The sequence below is a fragment of the Notamacropus eugenii genome, chromosome 5 (assembly GCF_028372415.1).
Source record: "Notamacropus eugenii isolate mMacEug1 chromosome 5, mMacEug1.pri_v2, whole genome shotgun sequence".
Taxonomy (NCBI): domain Eukaryota; kingdom Metazoa; phylum Chordata; class Mammalia; order Diprotodontia; family Macropodidae; genus Notamacropus; species Notamacropus eugenii.
This window is the reverse complement of record NC_092876.1, coordinates 408080808-408096632: the sequence shown is the minus strand read 5'-3', so window position 1 is coordinate 408096632 and position 15825 is coordinate 408080808. Positions and strand designations below refer to the sequence as shown.

Genomic DNA, 15825 nt, shown 5'->3' with positions numbered 1-15825 from the left:
TGTACCTAGAACTTTGGTGATAAGAACTTTCTTTTCTGGGTTTTTGGTAGCTGTATTTCTGAGGAGGTGGGGGACTACAACTCCTGTAGAAGTAGTTGACAGGTCACCTCTCCACAGAAGTTGCTGTGCTGAAGAATGTCTGCAGGAGTCAGGATGGTAGCAGGGCTGATGGGTACTGTTCTTTGGACTGGTAGTTTGCAGTTCTTCTTTTGAAAACTGTTAATTTCCTCTGACTTCTTTTCTACTGGAAATGCCTTATATATTTGTGTTTCCTCTATGTCTTTAATAGCAGACCCTTATCAGAATTAGTTGATTCAAAGATTTTTCTTCTCAGTTAACTGCTTCCCTTCTTATTCTAGTTTAATGCCTAAACTTTTCTATTTCATGTAATCAAAATTATCTGCTTTATCTTTTGTAGTTGCCTCTGATCCTTTACCTGTGAGAGGTACCTGATCTTGTTCTCTGACTTTTTTTTATAATGTAAGATGCTAGTTTGAAACTAACTTTTGCCAAACTTCTTTCACATGGAAAAAAATATTTTAATGAGAGCTTTCCAAAAGTAAATAGTCTCCTGCTAAGAGTGAGTTAGTTCTTCATTACTGTCAGCCTACAAGATCCTCTATAGGAGGTTGGATCAAATCTCCCTATTTCATTTTGATGATGTCACTATCCTCCATCCACTCATGTTGGAACTTCAAAGTAATCCTTGATTCTTCTCTTTTTCTTGCCTTTGATAGTCAATTAGTTTACAGGACCTATTGATTCTATTACCATAGCAGCTCTTTCATCTGCCCACTTCTTTTTACTCTTGGTTCACTTTGCCAAAACTCTAAATCTCTCTAACCTGTACTATTATAATAGCCTCCTTGTTCATCTTCCTACTTTCATACTCTCCACACTCTTGCATCTACATAAAGTTGTCAAAGTAATCTGCTTAAGATACAGGTCTAACCAGGTCACTGTCCTGTTCCAAAGCCTTCAGTAATGTCCTGTTGGTTTAAGATTAAAATACAAATTTCTTGGCTCTCCATTAAAACCCCTCCATAATCTGGTATCAACTGTTTCAGTAGTCTTTTTATTTCAAGTATCTAGTATAGTTTCTTGTTTAAATAAATTGAAATTTGAAAGTTCTTTCAGTACTCTGGGACATAATTTGTCTAGATGTGATGACTTGTGCTCATTGAAAGATGCTCTTTTACCGTCTAATTACTTAAGTTTCAGTACTTAATTACTTAATACTTAATACTTGTTAAATATTGTTGATGTTATTGTTATAATTGAGTTTTAAGATCATTCTCCTTAGAGAAATAGAGAAAACAAAAGCAAAGTAGGTATTGAGTAGTTCTACCTCCTTTCTGACATATTATCACCCTATCTTGCTTGGTTTTCCATTTGGCCCCAACATAGCTAATCACTATATTCGTAGAAAGCCCCAGCTCATTCAAGGCTTGAGCATTTCTGATATTGTTATAAAACTGAAAGTCCCAACATTCGATTTATCTTTATTTACCTGCCATTTTTTTCTATCTTCTGTACATATCTTTAAAATTTGAGTTGGTCATTAAGTAATCTGTGCAACCATAGAGCCTGATGCCCAGGAGCCTGAGCCTGAGAACCTTGGGAGTGGCAGTGCTTCCAGCTCACAGCCATCATCCTAGAAAACAAAACTTGTGGAAATGTAGCCTTGAAGTTACTCCCGTAGGTGCTACTGCTGCATCTACTAAAAACTCAGGAAACAGAGTTCTTAGCACTTTCAAATGATTCGACATCAGAAACTGATATATTATCATTGGAAATGACATTAAAGAAGAGGCATTACCATCTGCTTTCTGCTGCCCCTTAAGGACCAGGGGATTTTTCCATCTGACCTGCAGCCAAAATCTTCATTCTTGGCTGACCTTCATTGAATGTGAGCTCTAGGAGCAGGGACTGTGTTTTTCTCTTGGTATCTCCAACACTTAGCCCAATGTTTTGCACATAGTAAGCACTTAATAAGTTCATTAATTCATTTAGATAACTTCCTGATTTTCTTCTTCATTTGAAATCATTTAAATGTGTGTCATAACAGTTTCATTCTTGAGAGCCTTTGAGTACACGTACCTTGTAGAATCTATAGGACATGAAATATTCAACCTATCTTTTCTCAGAATTCTTTGAAATGTACTCATAGAGACTTAAGACTGCCCCTCATTCTTTCTATCTTTCATGGCTTCTCCAAGATATCATTTCCTTTCAAGATTCCTGTCATTACCACTTACGTGAGCAGTTCCTCAGTAGTCAGTTCTTTAAAAAGAGCCCTCCCTCTTGCCCCTGCCTCTACCTTCTGAAGGCTTTAAGTAATTTAGAAATTGTTCCAGTGACCTCCTTTTAGCAGAGAGATACCTTCAGCAAATGTCTTGATAGTTGACATCTCTTGTCACAACTATATTTTATTTCTATACCCACTTTGCCATCTGCTTCTGATCTCTCATCCATTTTTTTTTCCTGATTGGCCATGTGATTTAAGACATCCTCTCACCTCAGTATTACTTCTTTTCCTCCTTGCTTGTATCACTATCCAGTGACTCTTTTGCCATGCTTCTCTCTTTCATCTCATCGATTTTTGAACATAGCACATCATCTTGACGTTCACTATTTCACCACTTCTTTTATCTACTGCCATGTTGTAGTAATGAGCCCTATCCCTCTAATTTGTAATGATCTCTGTGAGGTGAAGTTTATCTTACTGAGGTCAGACCTCGTTTTGTTTATTGTGATCCTTATTCTCTGCATTTGTTTTTGTTGTTCAGTTGTCTCTTTGTGGCTCATGGAAAATAGCATGCCAGGCCCTTCTTTCCTCAACTATCTCCCAGTCTGTCCAAGCTCATGTTCCTTGCTTCCATGAGACTGCCCATCTCATCCTCTGCCATCCCTTTTTCCTTTCACCTTCAATCTTTCCCAATGTCAGGATCTTTTCCAATATAAGTTCCATCTTCTCATTATGTGGCCAGATTATTTAAGTTTCAGCTTCAGTATTTGTCCTTCCAATGAATAGTCTGAAACAATTTCTTAAAGTATTGACTGATTTGATCTCTTTGTCCAAGGAACTCCCAAAAATCTTCTCGAGGACCACCATTCTAAAGTGTCGATTCTGTAAAGCTCAGCTTTCCTTGTAGTCTTCTAACTCATAGACATACGTTATAATCGGAAAACCATACCTTTAATTATATGAACTTTTGTTGGCAAAGTGATGTCTGCTTTTTAATATGCTGTCAAGGTTTGACATAGCTTTTCCAAGAAGCAAGCATCCTTTAATTTCATGGCTGTAGTCACCATCTGCAATGATCATTGAGCCAAGAATATAAAATCTGACACTGCTCGCATTTCTTCCTCCTCTATTTGCCAGCAAGTAATGGGACCAGCTGCCAAGATCTTAGTTTTTGTTTTTTATAGTAAGCTTCAAACTAGCTTTTACACTCACCCCTTTCACTCTCATCAAGAGACTTCTCAATTCCTCTTCACTTTCCTTCCATCAGCATGGTATTGTCTATATATTGTTGATATTTCTCTCAGCGCCCTTAATTCTGGCATTTGATTCACCTAGCCAGGCATATCACATGATGCACTCTGCATATAAATTATATAAGGTGACAGTATACAGCCTTGTCCCGCAACTTCTACAATCCTAAACCAATTAGTTGTTTCATGTTTGCTTCTAACTGTTGCTTCTTGACCTATAGACACCTTCCTCCAGAGACAAGTAAAGTGATTTGGTGTGCCCATCTCTTTGAGGACTTGCCGTATTTTGATGTGATCTACACAGTCAAAGGCTTATTGTAGTCAGTGAAGCAGGAGTTAGATGTGTTTTTGAAACTCTCTTGCTTGCTTTCTCCATAATCCAGTGAATGTTGGCAGTTTGGTTGCTAGTTCCTCTGCTACTTTGAAAATCAGCCTGTTTTCCTGGTATTTCTGTTCACATATTAATGAAACCTAGATTGCAGAATCTCGCATAGCCTTGCTGGTGTAATGAGTGCCATTGTTTGGTTATTTGAACAATCTTTGGCATTGCTCTTTAGGTTTGGGATGCATGCTGATTCGTTTTCAGTGCAGTGGTCACCGTTCAGTTTTCAGAATTTGCTGGCACATTGAGTGCAGCACTATATTGTTGCTGTCGTTAACAGCACACTTATAGATACAAGGCCATGTTACTATTGTCTCTCTTCCTGAATGCTATCTTCTGTGAATTACTGAATGTTTTTCTGCAGCTGTGTTCTGTCAAGTCCAGCTATGAAGGGAGGTCACTACCTGGAGGATTCATTTGTTAACCCTTGCTTTCTCCCTGTTGTTTCATAGTGCTATGTGTCACTACACCCCACACCCTATCACTAGTAGGTATGACTGCTGACAAACCTGGGTGGCAGCAAGCAGAGTGCGTCAGAATCCAAAAGGCAGAGGGCATAGACAATGGGGCAGGAGAAGGAGGCAGACAGCACAGGAAACAACAGATGGGAGAAGAGGGACAAATAAGAGCCACGGACATTACTGTGAATTAGAGTGGGGAACGCTTGGGAAGCAGGGACATGGTTTTGGGGTCCCATTTTTATAGGATTCTAGTGGGAGAAAAGGGGATTCAATCTTAATCTACACCCCCTTAGGGTTGCCTCCTTAACTTATCAATGTCATTTGGAAACTATCAAGGCCATTTTAGGGCTGCCTCATTAACGTAAGGTTGTTTTGGGTTTATCGCATGTCTGGTACTCATCTGCATCTTGCAGGTTGAGGGCCCTTTACTGGAGCCTAGCTGGCTTCTCTTAATATAGCATTTAGTTTCTGAATATGGCCATAATTAAATGATGAGGCAGTTTTGGCAAGTGGCTTCTATGTTTCCTTCTTACACTCTTAATTCCTACTTCCTATTATTATCTTACACTGGCTATGTGCATATTTAATTATGACACTACTGTTGGGGTGATCATGGTGATGATAACAAGATACAGTTTTAACACAAGCTGCTATTCTCTAAGATGGTTCAAATTTTTAAAAATAGAGTTATTACTTTGGAGAATATATACACACACATATATATAACACATGTATGTATATATGTATATGTGTATATATACATACACGTATATTCACCAAATATATACATACACATAGAATGTACATTGTATATACACACATATGTGTGTATATGTGTATGTGCATTTATATATATGTCTATATAATTGGATTTACATGTAATTGACTTCATTAATATTGACCATGATTACCCTTCTCTTTCTCCATGTAAATTCAAGTTTGACAAACTGTGGTCCTCCATAACAAATCTGGCCCACTTCCAGTTTTTGTATGGCCTTTGAGAGAAGACTGGTTTTTAAACTTCTTTAATGGTTGAGAAAAATCAATAGAAAAAATATTTTGTGACATGTGAAAATTAAATGAAATTAACATTTCACCGTCAGTAAAGTTTTGTTAGAACACAACTGTGTTAGTTCCATTATCATTGTTTCTGTCTGCTTTCATCTACAGTGGCAGAATTGAGTAGTTGTAAGACCACATGTAGCATTCTGATTACTTCCCACTGTGGGAAGTACTTTGTAGTACAATTTGTGTACTGTAGATTGCAATGATGCAGTTTTAACTCCACAGAGTTTCAAGTGTCATATGTACCATTGTCACTTATGTATTTATTTTTTACAGTGCATAACATCATGTTCAAACAAGAAAAATATTTTGATTTCTCATTATATTTTATTTAATTATGATTTTTTGAAGCTCAGTGCCAAATTGAAATTCTTCTGAATAAGAATAACTTCCCTCAACCACTATTATCAAACATCAAATGCTGAATGGCTTTGAAAATTAACTTTTGCTTGCAGACTTGACAATGTTTCTTAGTGAATTCAACCTAAAATTACGAAAGAAAACACTTCTTATATGTGAATTTTATATTCTTTAAAGTAAATTAACGACTAATGTTGTTTGAATCCCAAGTAATATCAAGTTGGTTTTTTTGAAATACATTTTCCATGCTGTCAGGAGCTAAAACACAGAAACCAGATTGCCATTCCCACACAGATTTATAGTGTATGAATTTTCTGAGCTCAAACTACAGTGCTACCAGTTTTTTTCGGACCTTGACACAAGTTCAAAAGAAATTTCCATATTTTGAAATTCATTTAATTATGTAGTTGAGGAAGCTTCTACTTAAACTTCAATGTAAAATAATTAATCTGTAGCATAATGACGTGCCAAAAACCAAATATCGAGCCAAGGCTCTAATAAAACCCTATAAATGCCTTCCAAGTGACTAATTTGCTTAATTAAAGTCATATGCTTACTAATGTCAATATTTGATAGACCTGTCTGTGTAAACCTTTAGTATCTATTGTAAGAAATGGGAGATGCAGCACAGAACCGCCCAGCATAGCATTCTCGCATCCAAAGCAGAATTGTAGTAGCACAAAGGAAACATGAGATGTGTGAATCCAGAGACATTTCTATCCCAAATGTTCAGGTGGACTATTTGTGCCCAACATGTGGTAGAGTCTTCTGAGCTCATATTGGACTTGTCAGCCATAGTCAAGCACATTGTACCTTGTCCCCAACATTGTGAAGTCGTTGGTCCTTTTTGATTATGAAGGACAAGCCATATCTGTGTGAAAAGACTTTTCAGAGATGAAATATGTGCAGTCTCATTACAAGTCAGCATTAACACATGGACATTTGCAATTAATCTTAATAATAGGAAGCCCTAACTTTGGATCTCTGATAAGTGAAATGTTATCCCAAAAGAAAGAATTCCATTCTCACTAGTAGACCCATATTACAAAAAAAAAAAAAAGCACAATTATCATTAGATTGTGAATTTCATTTAAAAATTGTGGAAATTTCTTTTCTCTTTTTTTACATGTCTTTACTTTAAAAATTTTCGGTTTTTGGTGCTTTGGTTACGTTCCCAGATAGAGAAGCATAACCGCCATTACAGTTTTAAAAGTTGACATATAGTATAGTGAGACAAAAGTAGAGTTATTAAGGATTGCCCACATAATGATGAGTCTGCCCTAATATGTCCTGGATTTGCCAGATTCCTGTACTAATTTTCCTAACCAATTTTTTTTTTTTGAGTGCTGTCAGTATACAGAAAAAAAGACTTTCTATTTACTGCCATTCTTGCCATTGTGAGAGTATGCCTGTCGTAGTAGATGCACAATTCTTAGTAAAACCTCCATGCCCCCACCCCTTTAAAGGGTAAGCAGAAGGGAATTTTCTTCCCTTTTACATATAGGAAGAAAATATGTTGTTTGTTTTCTGTATTCGAAAGAGAAAATCAGGGTTATTACATATAGGGAAACAAATTAAGTCATCAACGTTACGAATATCTCAAATATAATTTTTGACGATCTTGCATGAGTTATTTTGTTTGTCCTTTGTAGCTATTGACTTTAAGCTATATAATTCATCAATTAATAGTTTAGGTTGTTTTAGCTGAGATATTTATAGTGGATTCACTTTGGCCTCTGAAGTCTTGGATATCTGTGTATGTGTACATGCGTATGCTTTCTGACATCGTAATCCATATTTATGGATATCTGAAAGAGTTTTTATAAAAGCCCATTACTCACACTGCCCAAATGCTCACTAAGGGAATATATACAATTTATTGAAGGTGGGTAGGAAGAATTATTTTTGCTTTTATCTTAATGTTTATTTTCTAGGTATTTTCAGATAACTTACATTAGAATCAGTGCTTTTAACTAGTTTTTTTTTCTTTGTTTATTCCAGCTCCTGGTGACAGTTTGTTAACAGTACAACGAGCAGAATTATGCACAGTCATGAAGAAGTATCATCAAGCCCTTCATGATGCAGATGCAGTTTGCAAAAGTAAACCCTTGTGGCCAAAGGTATTATTTCTTGGTTTTGAATAATTTATTTGTAAGAGAAATGATACTTTTGTCTAGGAAACCTTTTAAAAAAGAGAGATAAGTAATTGACATTAAGTACGTATGGACAACAGCAGTTTCTGCATAATTATGTAAGTATCTTTATGAATTATGGTGCTTTTACTAATCAAGTTAAAAGACATAGTCTTGGCCTTCCTATGAACTTTTCCTACTGTCTCACTAATTTGGACAGATGCTAAATGACATATGGACAACTGAATAAATATTGGTTGACTTTAATCTCTGAACAAAATAAGTGCCTTTTGTAGAGTGCGTGTAAGTATGACATTTATAGACAATACACTTGTATGGCAGACAGGTTTAAATCAAGGGAAAAATTTTAAGAAAAACAAAGAATTTAAAATAGTAGAGAAATAGTGTTAATTGTTTGACTTTGGTCCCAGTAAGGTAATTAGTATTTTTTCCGCACTGGCAGAAAAAGGAACATTGATAAATAATAATAGTCCAACAGTGGTAACTTCAATTAGATTTAATGCATTTCAGGAAGTCAAAGATGGGAATATGCAGAAACTTTCTGAACTTATTATTTAAAGCCTCTCTAATATCCATCTGGGCAGCTAGGTGGTGTAGTGGATAGAGCACCAGTGCAGGAGTCAGGAGGACCTGAGTTCAAATCTCACCTCAGACACTTGACACTACTAGCTGTGTGACCCTGGGCAAGTCATTTAACCCCAATTGCCTCGTTCTGGGTCATCTCCAGTCATCCTGATGAATATCTGGTCACTGGATTCAGATGGCTCTGGAGGAGAAGTGAGGCTGGTGAGCTGCACAGCCCTCCCTCCCTCAAAACAAAGTCATGTCATCATTTCTCCGATGGCATGGTCTTCTTCAGCAATGAAGGACGAATACATGCACAATAACCATCTGTATTTTGAATTCTAAACTAAAAAATTTGTTGTCCTCCTGTCATCTAAGAAACACCAAGTGGTATTGTAAAAAGAGCCCTGACTTTGGAGTCATGAAAGCTACATTCAAATCCTGCCTCAAAATAGTACCATTGTGATGCTAACAGGAGGGGTAAATCACTTAACTTTTTATACCTGATGTATAAAATGAGATTGAGCTAGATGGTCATTGATATTTCTTACACATCTAAATATATGATCTTGTTAATCATTTGTTAACTAAAGAATTGTTCTTCCTGTTTTATTTTCTGTTCTTGGGAATTGGTGTTTATCAGTCACATGGAATAAGGCGAAAATATAAATTGGGATGTAGGAATTCTTTTCAAGTGAATGAAGCCCATTAAATGATTTTATTACAAGAAACCATATACCTTTGAAATCATAGAAAGTTGAAAGATACCTTAGAGATCATCTAGTTAATCCAGCTCCTTTATTTTATTTTTTAAATTAATTTTCTTTTAAAAAATTAGCAAGTAGTTATTTTCTCTCTTTCCTATTCCCTTTATCCTCAACACCCTGAAAAAAATAAAAAACAAAAGCAAAACCCTTTTAACAGACATGCAGTCAGACAAAACAAGTCACAACATTGGCCATGTCCAAAAAGGTGCATCTCGTTCTGTATGTGGAGTTCACCTTCTCACCTCTCAGTGAGGACTTGGGTGTCCTACTTTATCTTTGGCGTTCTGAAATTCTAGTTGGTCGTTGTGTTGGTCATAGATCCAAAGGATTTCAGGGTTGATCCTGTTTATAGTGGTGTGGTATAGATTGTTCTCTTGCTCACTCACTCTCCATTAATTCATGCAAGTCTTTCCAGGTTCATCTGAAACTGTCTTTTCATCATTTCTTATGACACAATAGTATTCCATTACATTCATTTACTTTAATTTATTCAGCCATTCTCCAATTGATCAAGCCCCTTTATTTTAGAACCCAGTAGCACCCAGCTACTAAGTGGCAAAGCCAGAATTTGTACTCAGATGTCCTGTAAGTGCAGTGCTTGTTCCAGTGTGCCGCATGGCCTTCTCACCATCCTTTAACTGTCCTTCTGTTTCCAAATTATATTGTGTCTTGTTTTAGTCTTGAAGGACTTAGGTGATGGATATAAAATTAGGAATGAGAGAGTCTGTCTAAAGGCAAAAGTTCTCCTCCATGCTTTTCTTGAAGATTCTTTGGACTCCTTTGAATGTGTTCAATTTCAAAAGCAATTCTCTGTTAATTGCCTGTTTTATGCTAGGTGCTGAGGAAATATATATACACACATATATATATACATATAAATACATATAAATACAAGTATATATGTATATATAAACACATTTTACCATTAAGGTGCTTAAATTCTCTTAGATATTCCAGCCCCAATTTGGAACTGTACCAAAAGGACTATAAAAATGTGCATATCCTTTGACTAACCAAGACCACTACTAGATCTGTATCCCAGAATGATTTTTAAAAAAGAGAGAGGAAAGAACCTATTTGTACAAAAATATTTATAGCAGTTCTTTTTGTGGTGGCCAAGAATCAATTTGGAAATTGCTGAACAAGTTGTTGTACATGATTGTGATGAAATACTATTGTGCTGTAAGAAATGATGAGCAGGATGCTCTCAGAAAAACCTAGAAAGACTTACATGAACTGATGCAAAGTGAAATAAGCAGAACCAGAACCTTGTACATAGTAGCATCAATATTGTATTATGATCTGCTGTCAAATACTTAGCTATTCTCAACCATATAATATAATAATCTAAGACAGTTCTGATATATACAATTTGAGATCTGGTAGGGCTAGGCCACCTTCCCTAGCGTTTCTTTTCATCAGTTCCCTTGACATTCTGAACATTTTGTTCTTTCAGGTGAATTTTGATACTATTTTTTCTAGCTCTGGAAAATAATTATCTGGTAGTTTGATTGGTATGACACTGAATAAGTAAATTAATTTAGGTAGAATTGTCATTTTTATTACGTCAGCTTGGCCTACCCACGAACAACTGGTGTTTTTCCACTTACTTAGATCTAACTTTATTTGTGCAGAAAGTGTTTTGTAATTGTATTCATATAGTCCCTGGGTTTGTTTTGGCAGGTAGACTCCCAGATATTTTATGGTATCTCCCATAGCTTTAAATGGGATCTCTCTTTCTATCTCTTGCTGTTGGGCTTTGTTAGTAATATATTGAAATGCAGATGATTCTGCCCATTGAGAAAGGAGAGCAATATGATATCAGATACACATGTGAAATCACGCAAAGCATATTTCCATATTAGCCATGTTGCAAAATAAAAGCAAGAAAAATGAAATGGAAAATAAAATTATCCTCTAGTCTGTATCTAGACTTTTGTCAGTTCTCTTTGGAGGTGGATAGCAATTTTTGTCATGAGTCCTTTGAAATTTTCTTGGATCACTGTATTGATGAGAGTAGCTAAGTCTTTCACAGTTGTTCTTTCTTAAAATATTGATGTTACTGTGTACAGTGCTCACTTCATTTTGCCTCAGTTCACATACATCTTCCCAGGTTTTTCTGAAACCATTCTGCTTATTTTTTCTTATAGAACAGTAGTATTCTATCCCCCTCATATACCACAGCTTATTCAGCTATTCCCCAATTGATGGGCACCCCCTCACAGGGTGGAATTGCTTAGGAATAATTCATCTCCTTCATTTTGTAGTTAAAACAACTAAGGCCCAGAGAAGATAAGGGAGATAGCCAACTAATTTATTTTGGAACTATTAGAACCCAAATCTCCTCATTCGTAGCCCACTGCTCTTTCAAATGCCACATGAAGTCATTCACTGAGAGCTCCCTCTTCTCCATCTCACATTACTCAGGTACCTTCCCCCACTGTTAACTCCTTCACTTTTGTGTCACATGAAGTGGTGGTCCATTTCCCTGCCAAGCAGAACCCCTTGCCTGAACAAGTGATCCCATCCTAGCCTGTCTTCTTCAGCAGACTGTTTCCACTGTTATCCCCACTCTTATTAATCTTCAGCCTCTCCTTTTCTACTGACTTCTTCCCTGCTGCATACAAACACAGTCATGTCTTTCTCATCCATCCATCCATCCCTACTAGATATCATCCTTACTTCATATCTTGCTGCCTGTAGTCAGTGTCTCCCCTTCCTTTCCTTTTACCCTCTTCTTAACTTTCTACAATCTGATTTCTAATCTCATAATTCAGATGAAACCGCTCTCTCCAAAACTACCTGTGGTCACGTCTTAACTGCTCAATCTATCAGCTACTTATTCAACTATATCTTTCCAGACCTACTTTCTGCACTTAATACTGTTGGTCACCTCCTTTTCCTTGATACTCTCTTTTCTCTTCAGTTCCATAACACTCTCTCCTGGTTCTCCTACCTGTCTGACTGCTTCTTTTCAGTCTCCTGTGCTGGATCTTTATCCTAGTCAAACATGGGTGTCCCATATGGCTCTGCCCTGTGCCCTTTTCTCTTTACCCTCTCTACTGTTTTTGTTTGGTGATCTCAACAGTTTCGTCATATTCAATGATCATTTCTATATAGATTGGCATATATTCAGCCATAACTTCTCTCCTGACCTCTAGTGTTACGTCTCCACTGCCTATCAGATGTTTTTTACTGGATGTTCTGTAAACATCTTAAATTCAATATGTCCAGCACTTAAATTCATCATTTTTCAATTCAGTAAACTTTTATTTTGTACTTCCTAGCTGTAAGTGCTAACCACTGGGAATACAGATGAGACAAAGACAGTCCTTGCTGCCCTCAAGGAACTTACAATGTAATGGGGAGGACAGCTCACAAAAAGAAGCTAGGATAGGAGGAGGGGGAACTGAGGGGTAGCTGGTATTAGGGCATCTTGTTCCAGAAAGTTGAAGTGTGACAGAAGTATGAATTCTTCATTACTTCCCCATTACTGTAGAGAGTGTCTTAGTCCCCTGGGCTGATAACCTCACTGTCATCCTCAACTTCTCTCATCCCTGATTTCTAGTCTGTTGCCAAATCCTGTTGGTTTTACATTTGTAATTTTCCTTCTATACATTTCCTTCTCTCCTTACTTTATACCATACCACCTTATCACCACTGTGATAGCTGTGGTCTTCCTGCCGCAAGTTTCTGTCCACTCCACTCCATCTTCCACCCAGCTGCCAAAATGATCTTCATATGAAGTATGTGTCAGACCATGTGAGCCTCCATCCCTCAACAAGCTCCAACAGCCCCTTACCACTTCCAGGATGAAATAAAAAACTCTTTTCTGGCTTTCAGAGTCAGTCAGTGAGCATTTATTAAGTGTCAGGTACTGTGTAAAGTGCTGGGGATACCAGAAAAGGCAAAGATGGGTCTTGCCCTAAAGGAGCTCTCCATCTAATGGGGAAGAAAACAAGCAAAAAAAACCATGTCAAAATAAGCTAGACAAGATAAGTCTGGAATAATTAGAAAAAGGAAGGCACTAGAATTAAGTGGAGTAGGGAAAGCCTTCTTAGAGACGGTGGGATTTTAGTTGAGACTTGAGAGGGAAGCAGGAGGCAGAGGTGACATAACCTGGCCCTCTTACTTTTCCATTCTTGTTACATCTTGGTCGTTACATCTTGGTCCCTTCCACATCTTCCATAATCCAGTGACACTGGCCTCCTTGCTGTTCTTTACACACAGCATTCCACCTTCTGACTTGGTACATTTTCATTGAATGAGTCTCCAATGCCTGGAATTCTCTCCCTCTTCATCTCTGCCTCCTAACTTCTATCCATTCTCAGTTAAAATTCCACCTTTTTCAAAAAGCTTTTTCTAGTTCTTCTGGATGATAGCGTATTTCTTTTTTTAAAATTTTCATCAATGTTGATATAGTTTTATGTATTTCCTTAAAATTAATTTATTTATCTTTAGTTTTCAGCATTTATTTCCACGTGATTTTGAGTAACAGAATTTCTACCCATGCTATTATATTTCTTCAGTGATTATCTCCAATTTATCTTTTGTATGTTGTGGTATTTTTAATGCACATGATTTAAAATTAGAATAAGCAAATGAGTTAAGATCTACTTGTTCTAAGCCAAATTGACAAAATAAATCACTAGAGAAAATGACATGTATGACATACAGCAGAGACTTTAAAAAATATAGGGATGAAACTAGGATACCATTGCTAATATGTGTGACCTGCTCTTATATGCTTATATGCCCAGAGCACAGTAGATGGGTAATTACAAATATAGCATTCTTTTTTTTTAATATGAAAATCTCCTGGATTGAGACAGTGCGAGGAGTTGGGGGGGAGGGAAAGAATTATAAGATGATTTTAATTTGGAAAATCTATGTGAACACACAACAAATTACTAATCATTTAAACCAAAATATTCTGGGGGGATGGGAGGGGAGGGCGAGGAGGAAGATGGCATAGTTTCTGTAAGAATTAAGCCTAACTTGTTTGGTGAAAAAATACAACCGTTTGAAACTCAAATGAGGTAAATTTATGATAAATGAAAGGAAGCCCTGCTTTTCTTCAAGCAGACACTGGTAAAACATTTAAATGATTTTTAAAAAATGTATAAAATAGCTGTGGATTCTTTTCAGCAAAAACTGAGCTGTCAGGTTGGCCTTAGAAAGAACAACCAAGCCTCCCATACATAGCTTGTCTCTAATGGCTGTAAAATACTAGAAGTTCCTTTGTAATCTAGTAAGTAGGTAGTTTGGAGAAATTTAGCCTTTAATAATTTGGTGTTGACTTTGGCAAAGGATTATAGTACAATTCTTTCAAAGGCTCATTTATTTTAACACTTACTTAGCAAATTAGTTTCAATGATTATTCTTCAAGTTTATTATTCTTAAAGTAGGATGAATTACATACATACTATGTTGTAAGTATTTATCTTTTTATTTCCTACATATAGGGACATTACGTGAAAGCTCAGGCTCTTTCTGGATTGGGAAGAACTGAGGAGGCATTGAAGGAGTTTCTCTATTGTGTTGCCTTAAATCCTGGACGAGGAATAATAAAGAAAGAAGCCCAAGAGGTACAGTGGTTATTTTCAAATTGGTTGCATTTTTTTCTTTTTTTTTAAAGTTTTATTGTATTTTATTTTGTTAAACATTTCCCAATTACATTTTTTGACATTGAATTTTTAAAATTTGAGTTCCAAATTCTCCCCTCCTTGCTGTCTCTCCCCCACCCATTGAAAAGATAAGCAATATATTAATTACCCATATGAAGTCAGGCAAAACATTTCTATATTAGCCATGTTGTAAACACAAAACAAAAGAGAAAGCAAGAAAAATAAAGTGAGAAAAGGATGCTTCGATCTGCATCAGTTCCTTCTCTGGAGATGGATAACAACCTTTACCATCATGGGTCCTTTGGCATTGTTTGGGATCACTGTATTGATAAGTGTAGCTAAGTTTTTTCACAGATCATTATTGCACTTTTGCTGTTCTTGTGTCCAGTGTTCTCCTCGTTCTCCTCACTTCACTTGTCATGGGCTCATAAAAGTCTTGCCAGGTTTTTCTCCAACAGTCCTGCTTGTCATTTCTTTTGACACAGTAGTATTCTATCACAATCGTATACCAATTTGTTTAGCCATTTCCCAGCTGATGGGCATCCCCTCAATTTCTAATTCTTTGCTGTTGGGATGCATTTATAAGTTCTACATTTTTCTTAAAGTTAGCTATTAAGAAGCACTTTCTCTACATTCTATGAATTTAAGAATTTTACTGTTCTGGTATCTGAGTTCAATACATTCCCTCCCTTTCCCCCCATGGCCAATAGTGCTTTATAGCAGTAAAAACAAATTCTTTATGAAATAGTGACGTTGTATTAGGGGAAATAGAGACTTAATGTGATTCAGTAGACTTGGGTGTCTAGATAATTTCACCCTTGAGTGAATAACGGAAGTAACTACAGTTTTTATAGTTGGGGATAAAAACTCATTTCTCAATAAATTTTTGATTATTTCATATTTATTCTCAAAAAAAAAAAATGACACAGTGACCAACCTTTCTGGTGC

The 15825-nt window shown here is 36.5% G+C and overlaps 1 protein-coding gene across 2 annotated transcripts in view; it reads left to right on the top strand.

Moving 5' to 3' along the window:
* LONRF2 (LON peptidase N-terminal domain and ring finger 2) overlaps positions 1-15825 on the top strand; it is a 106763-nt gene that overhangs the window by 56224 nt on the left and 34714 nt on the right. For both annotated transcript variants that reach the window (XM_072614666.1, XM_072614667.1), the window contains exons 2-3: positions 7768-7886; positions 14716-14838. In XM_072614666.1, the coding sequence (XP_072470767.1) occupies positions 7768-7886; positions 14716-14838 (242 nt within the window). The remainder of the gene's footprint in view (positions 1-7767; positions 7887-14715; positions 14839-15825) is intronic.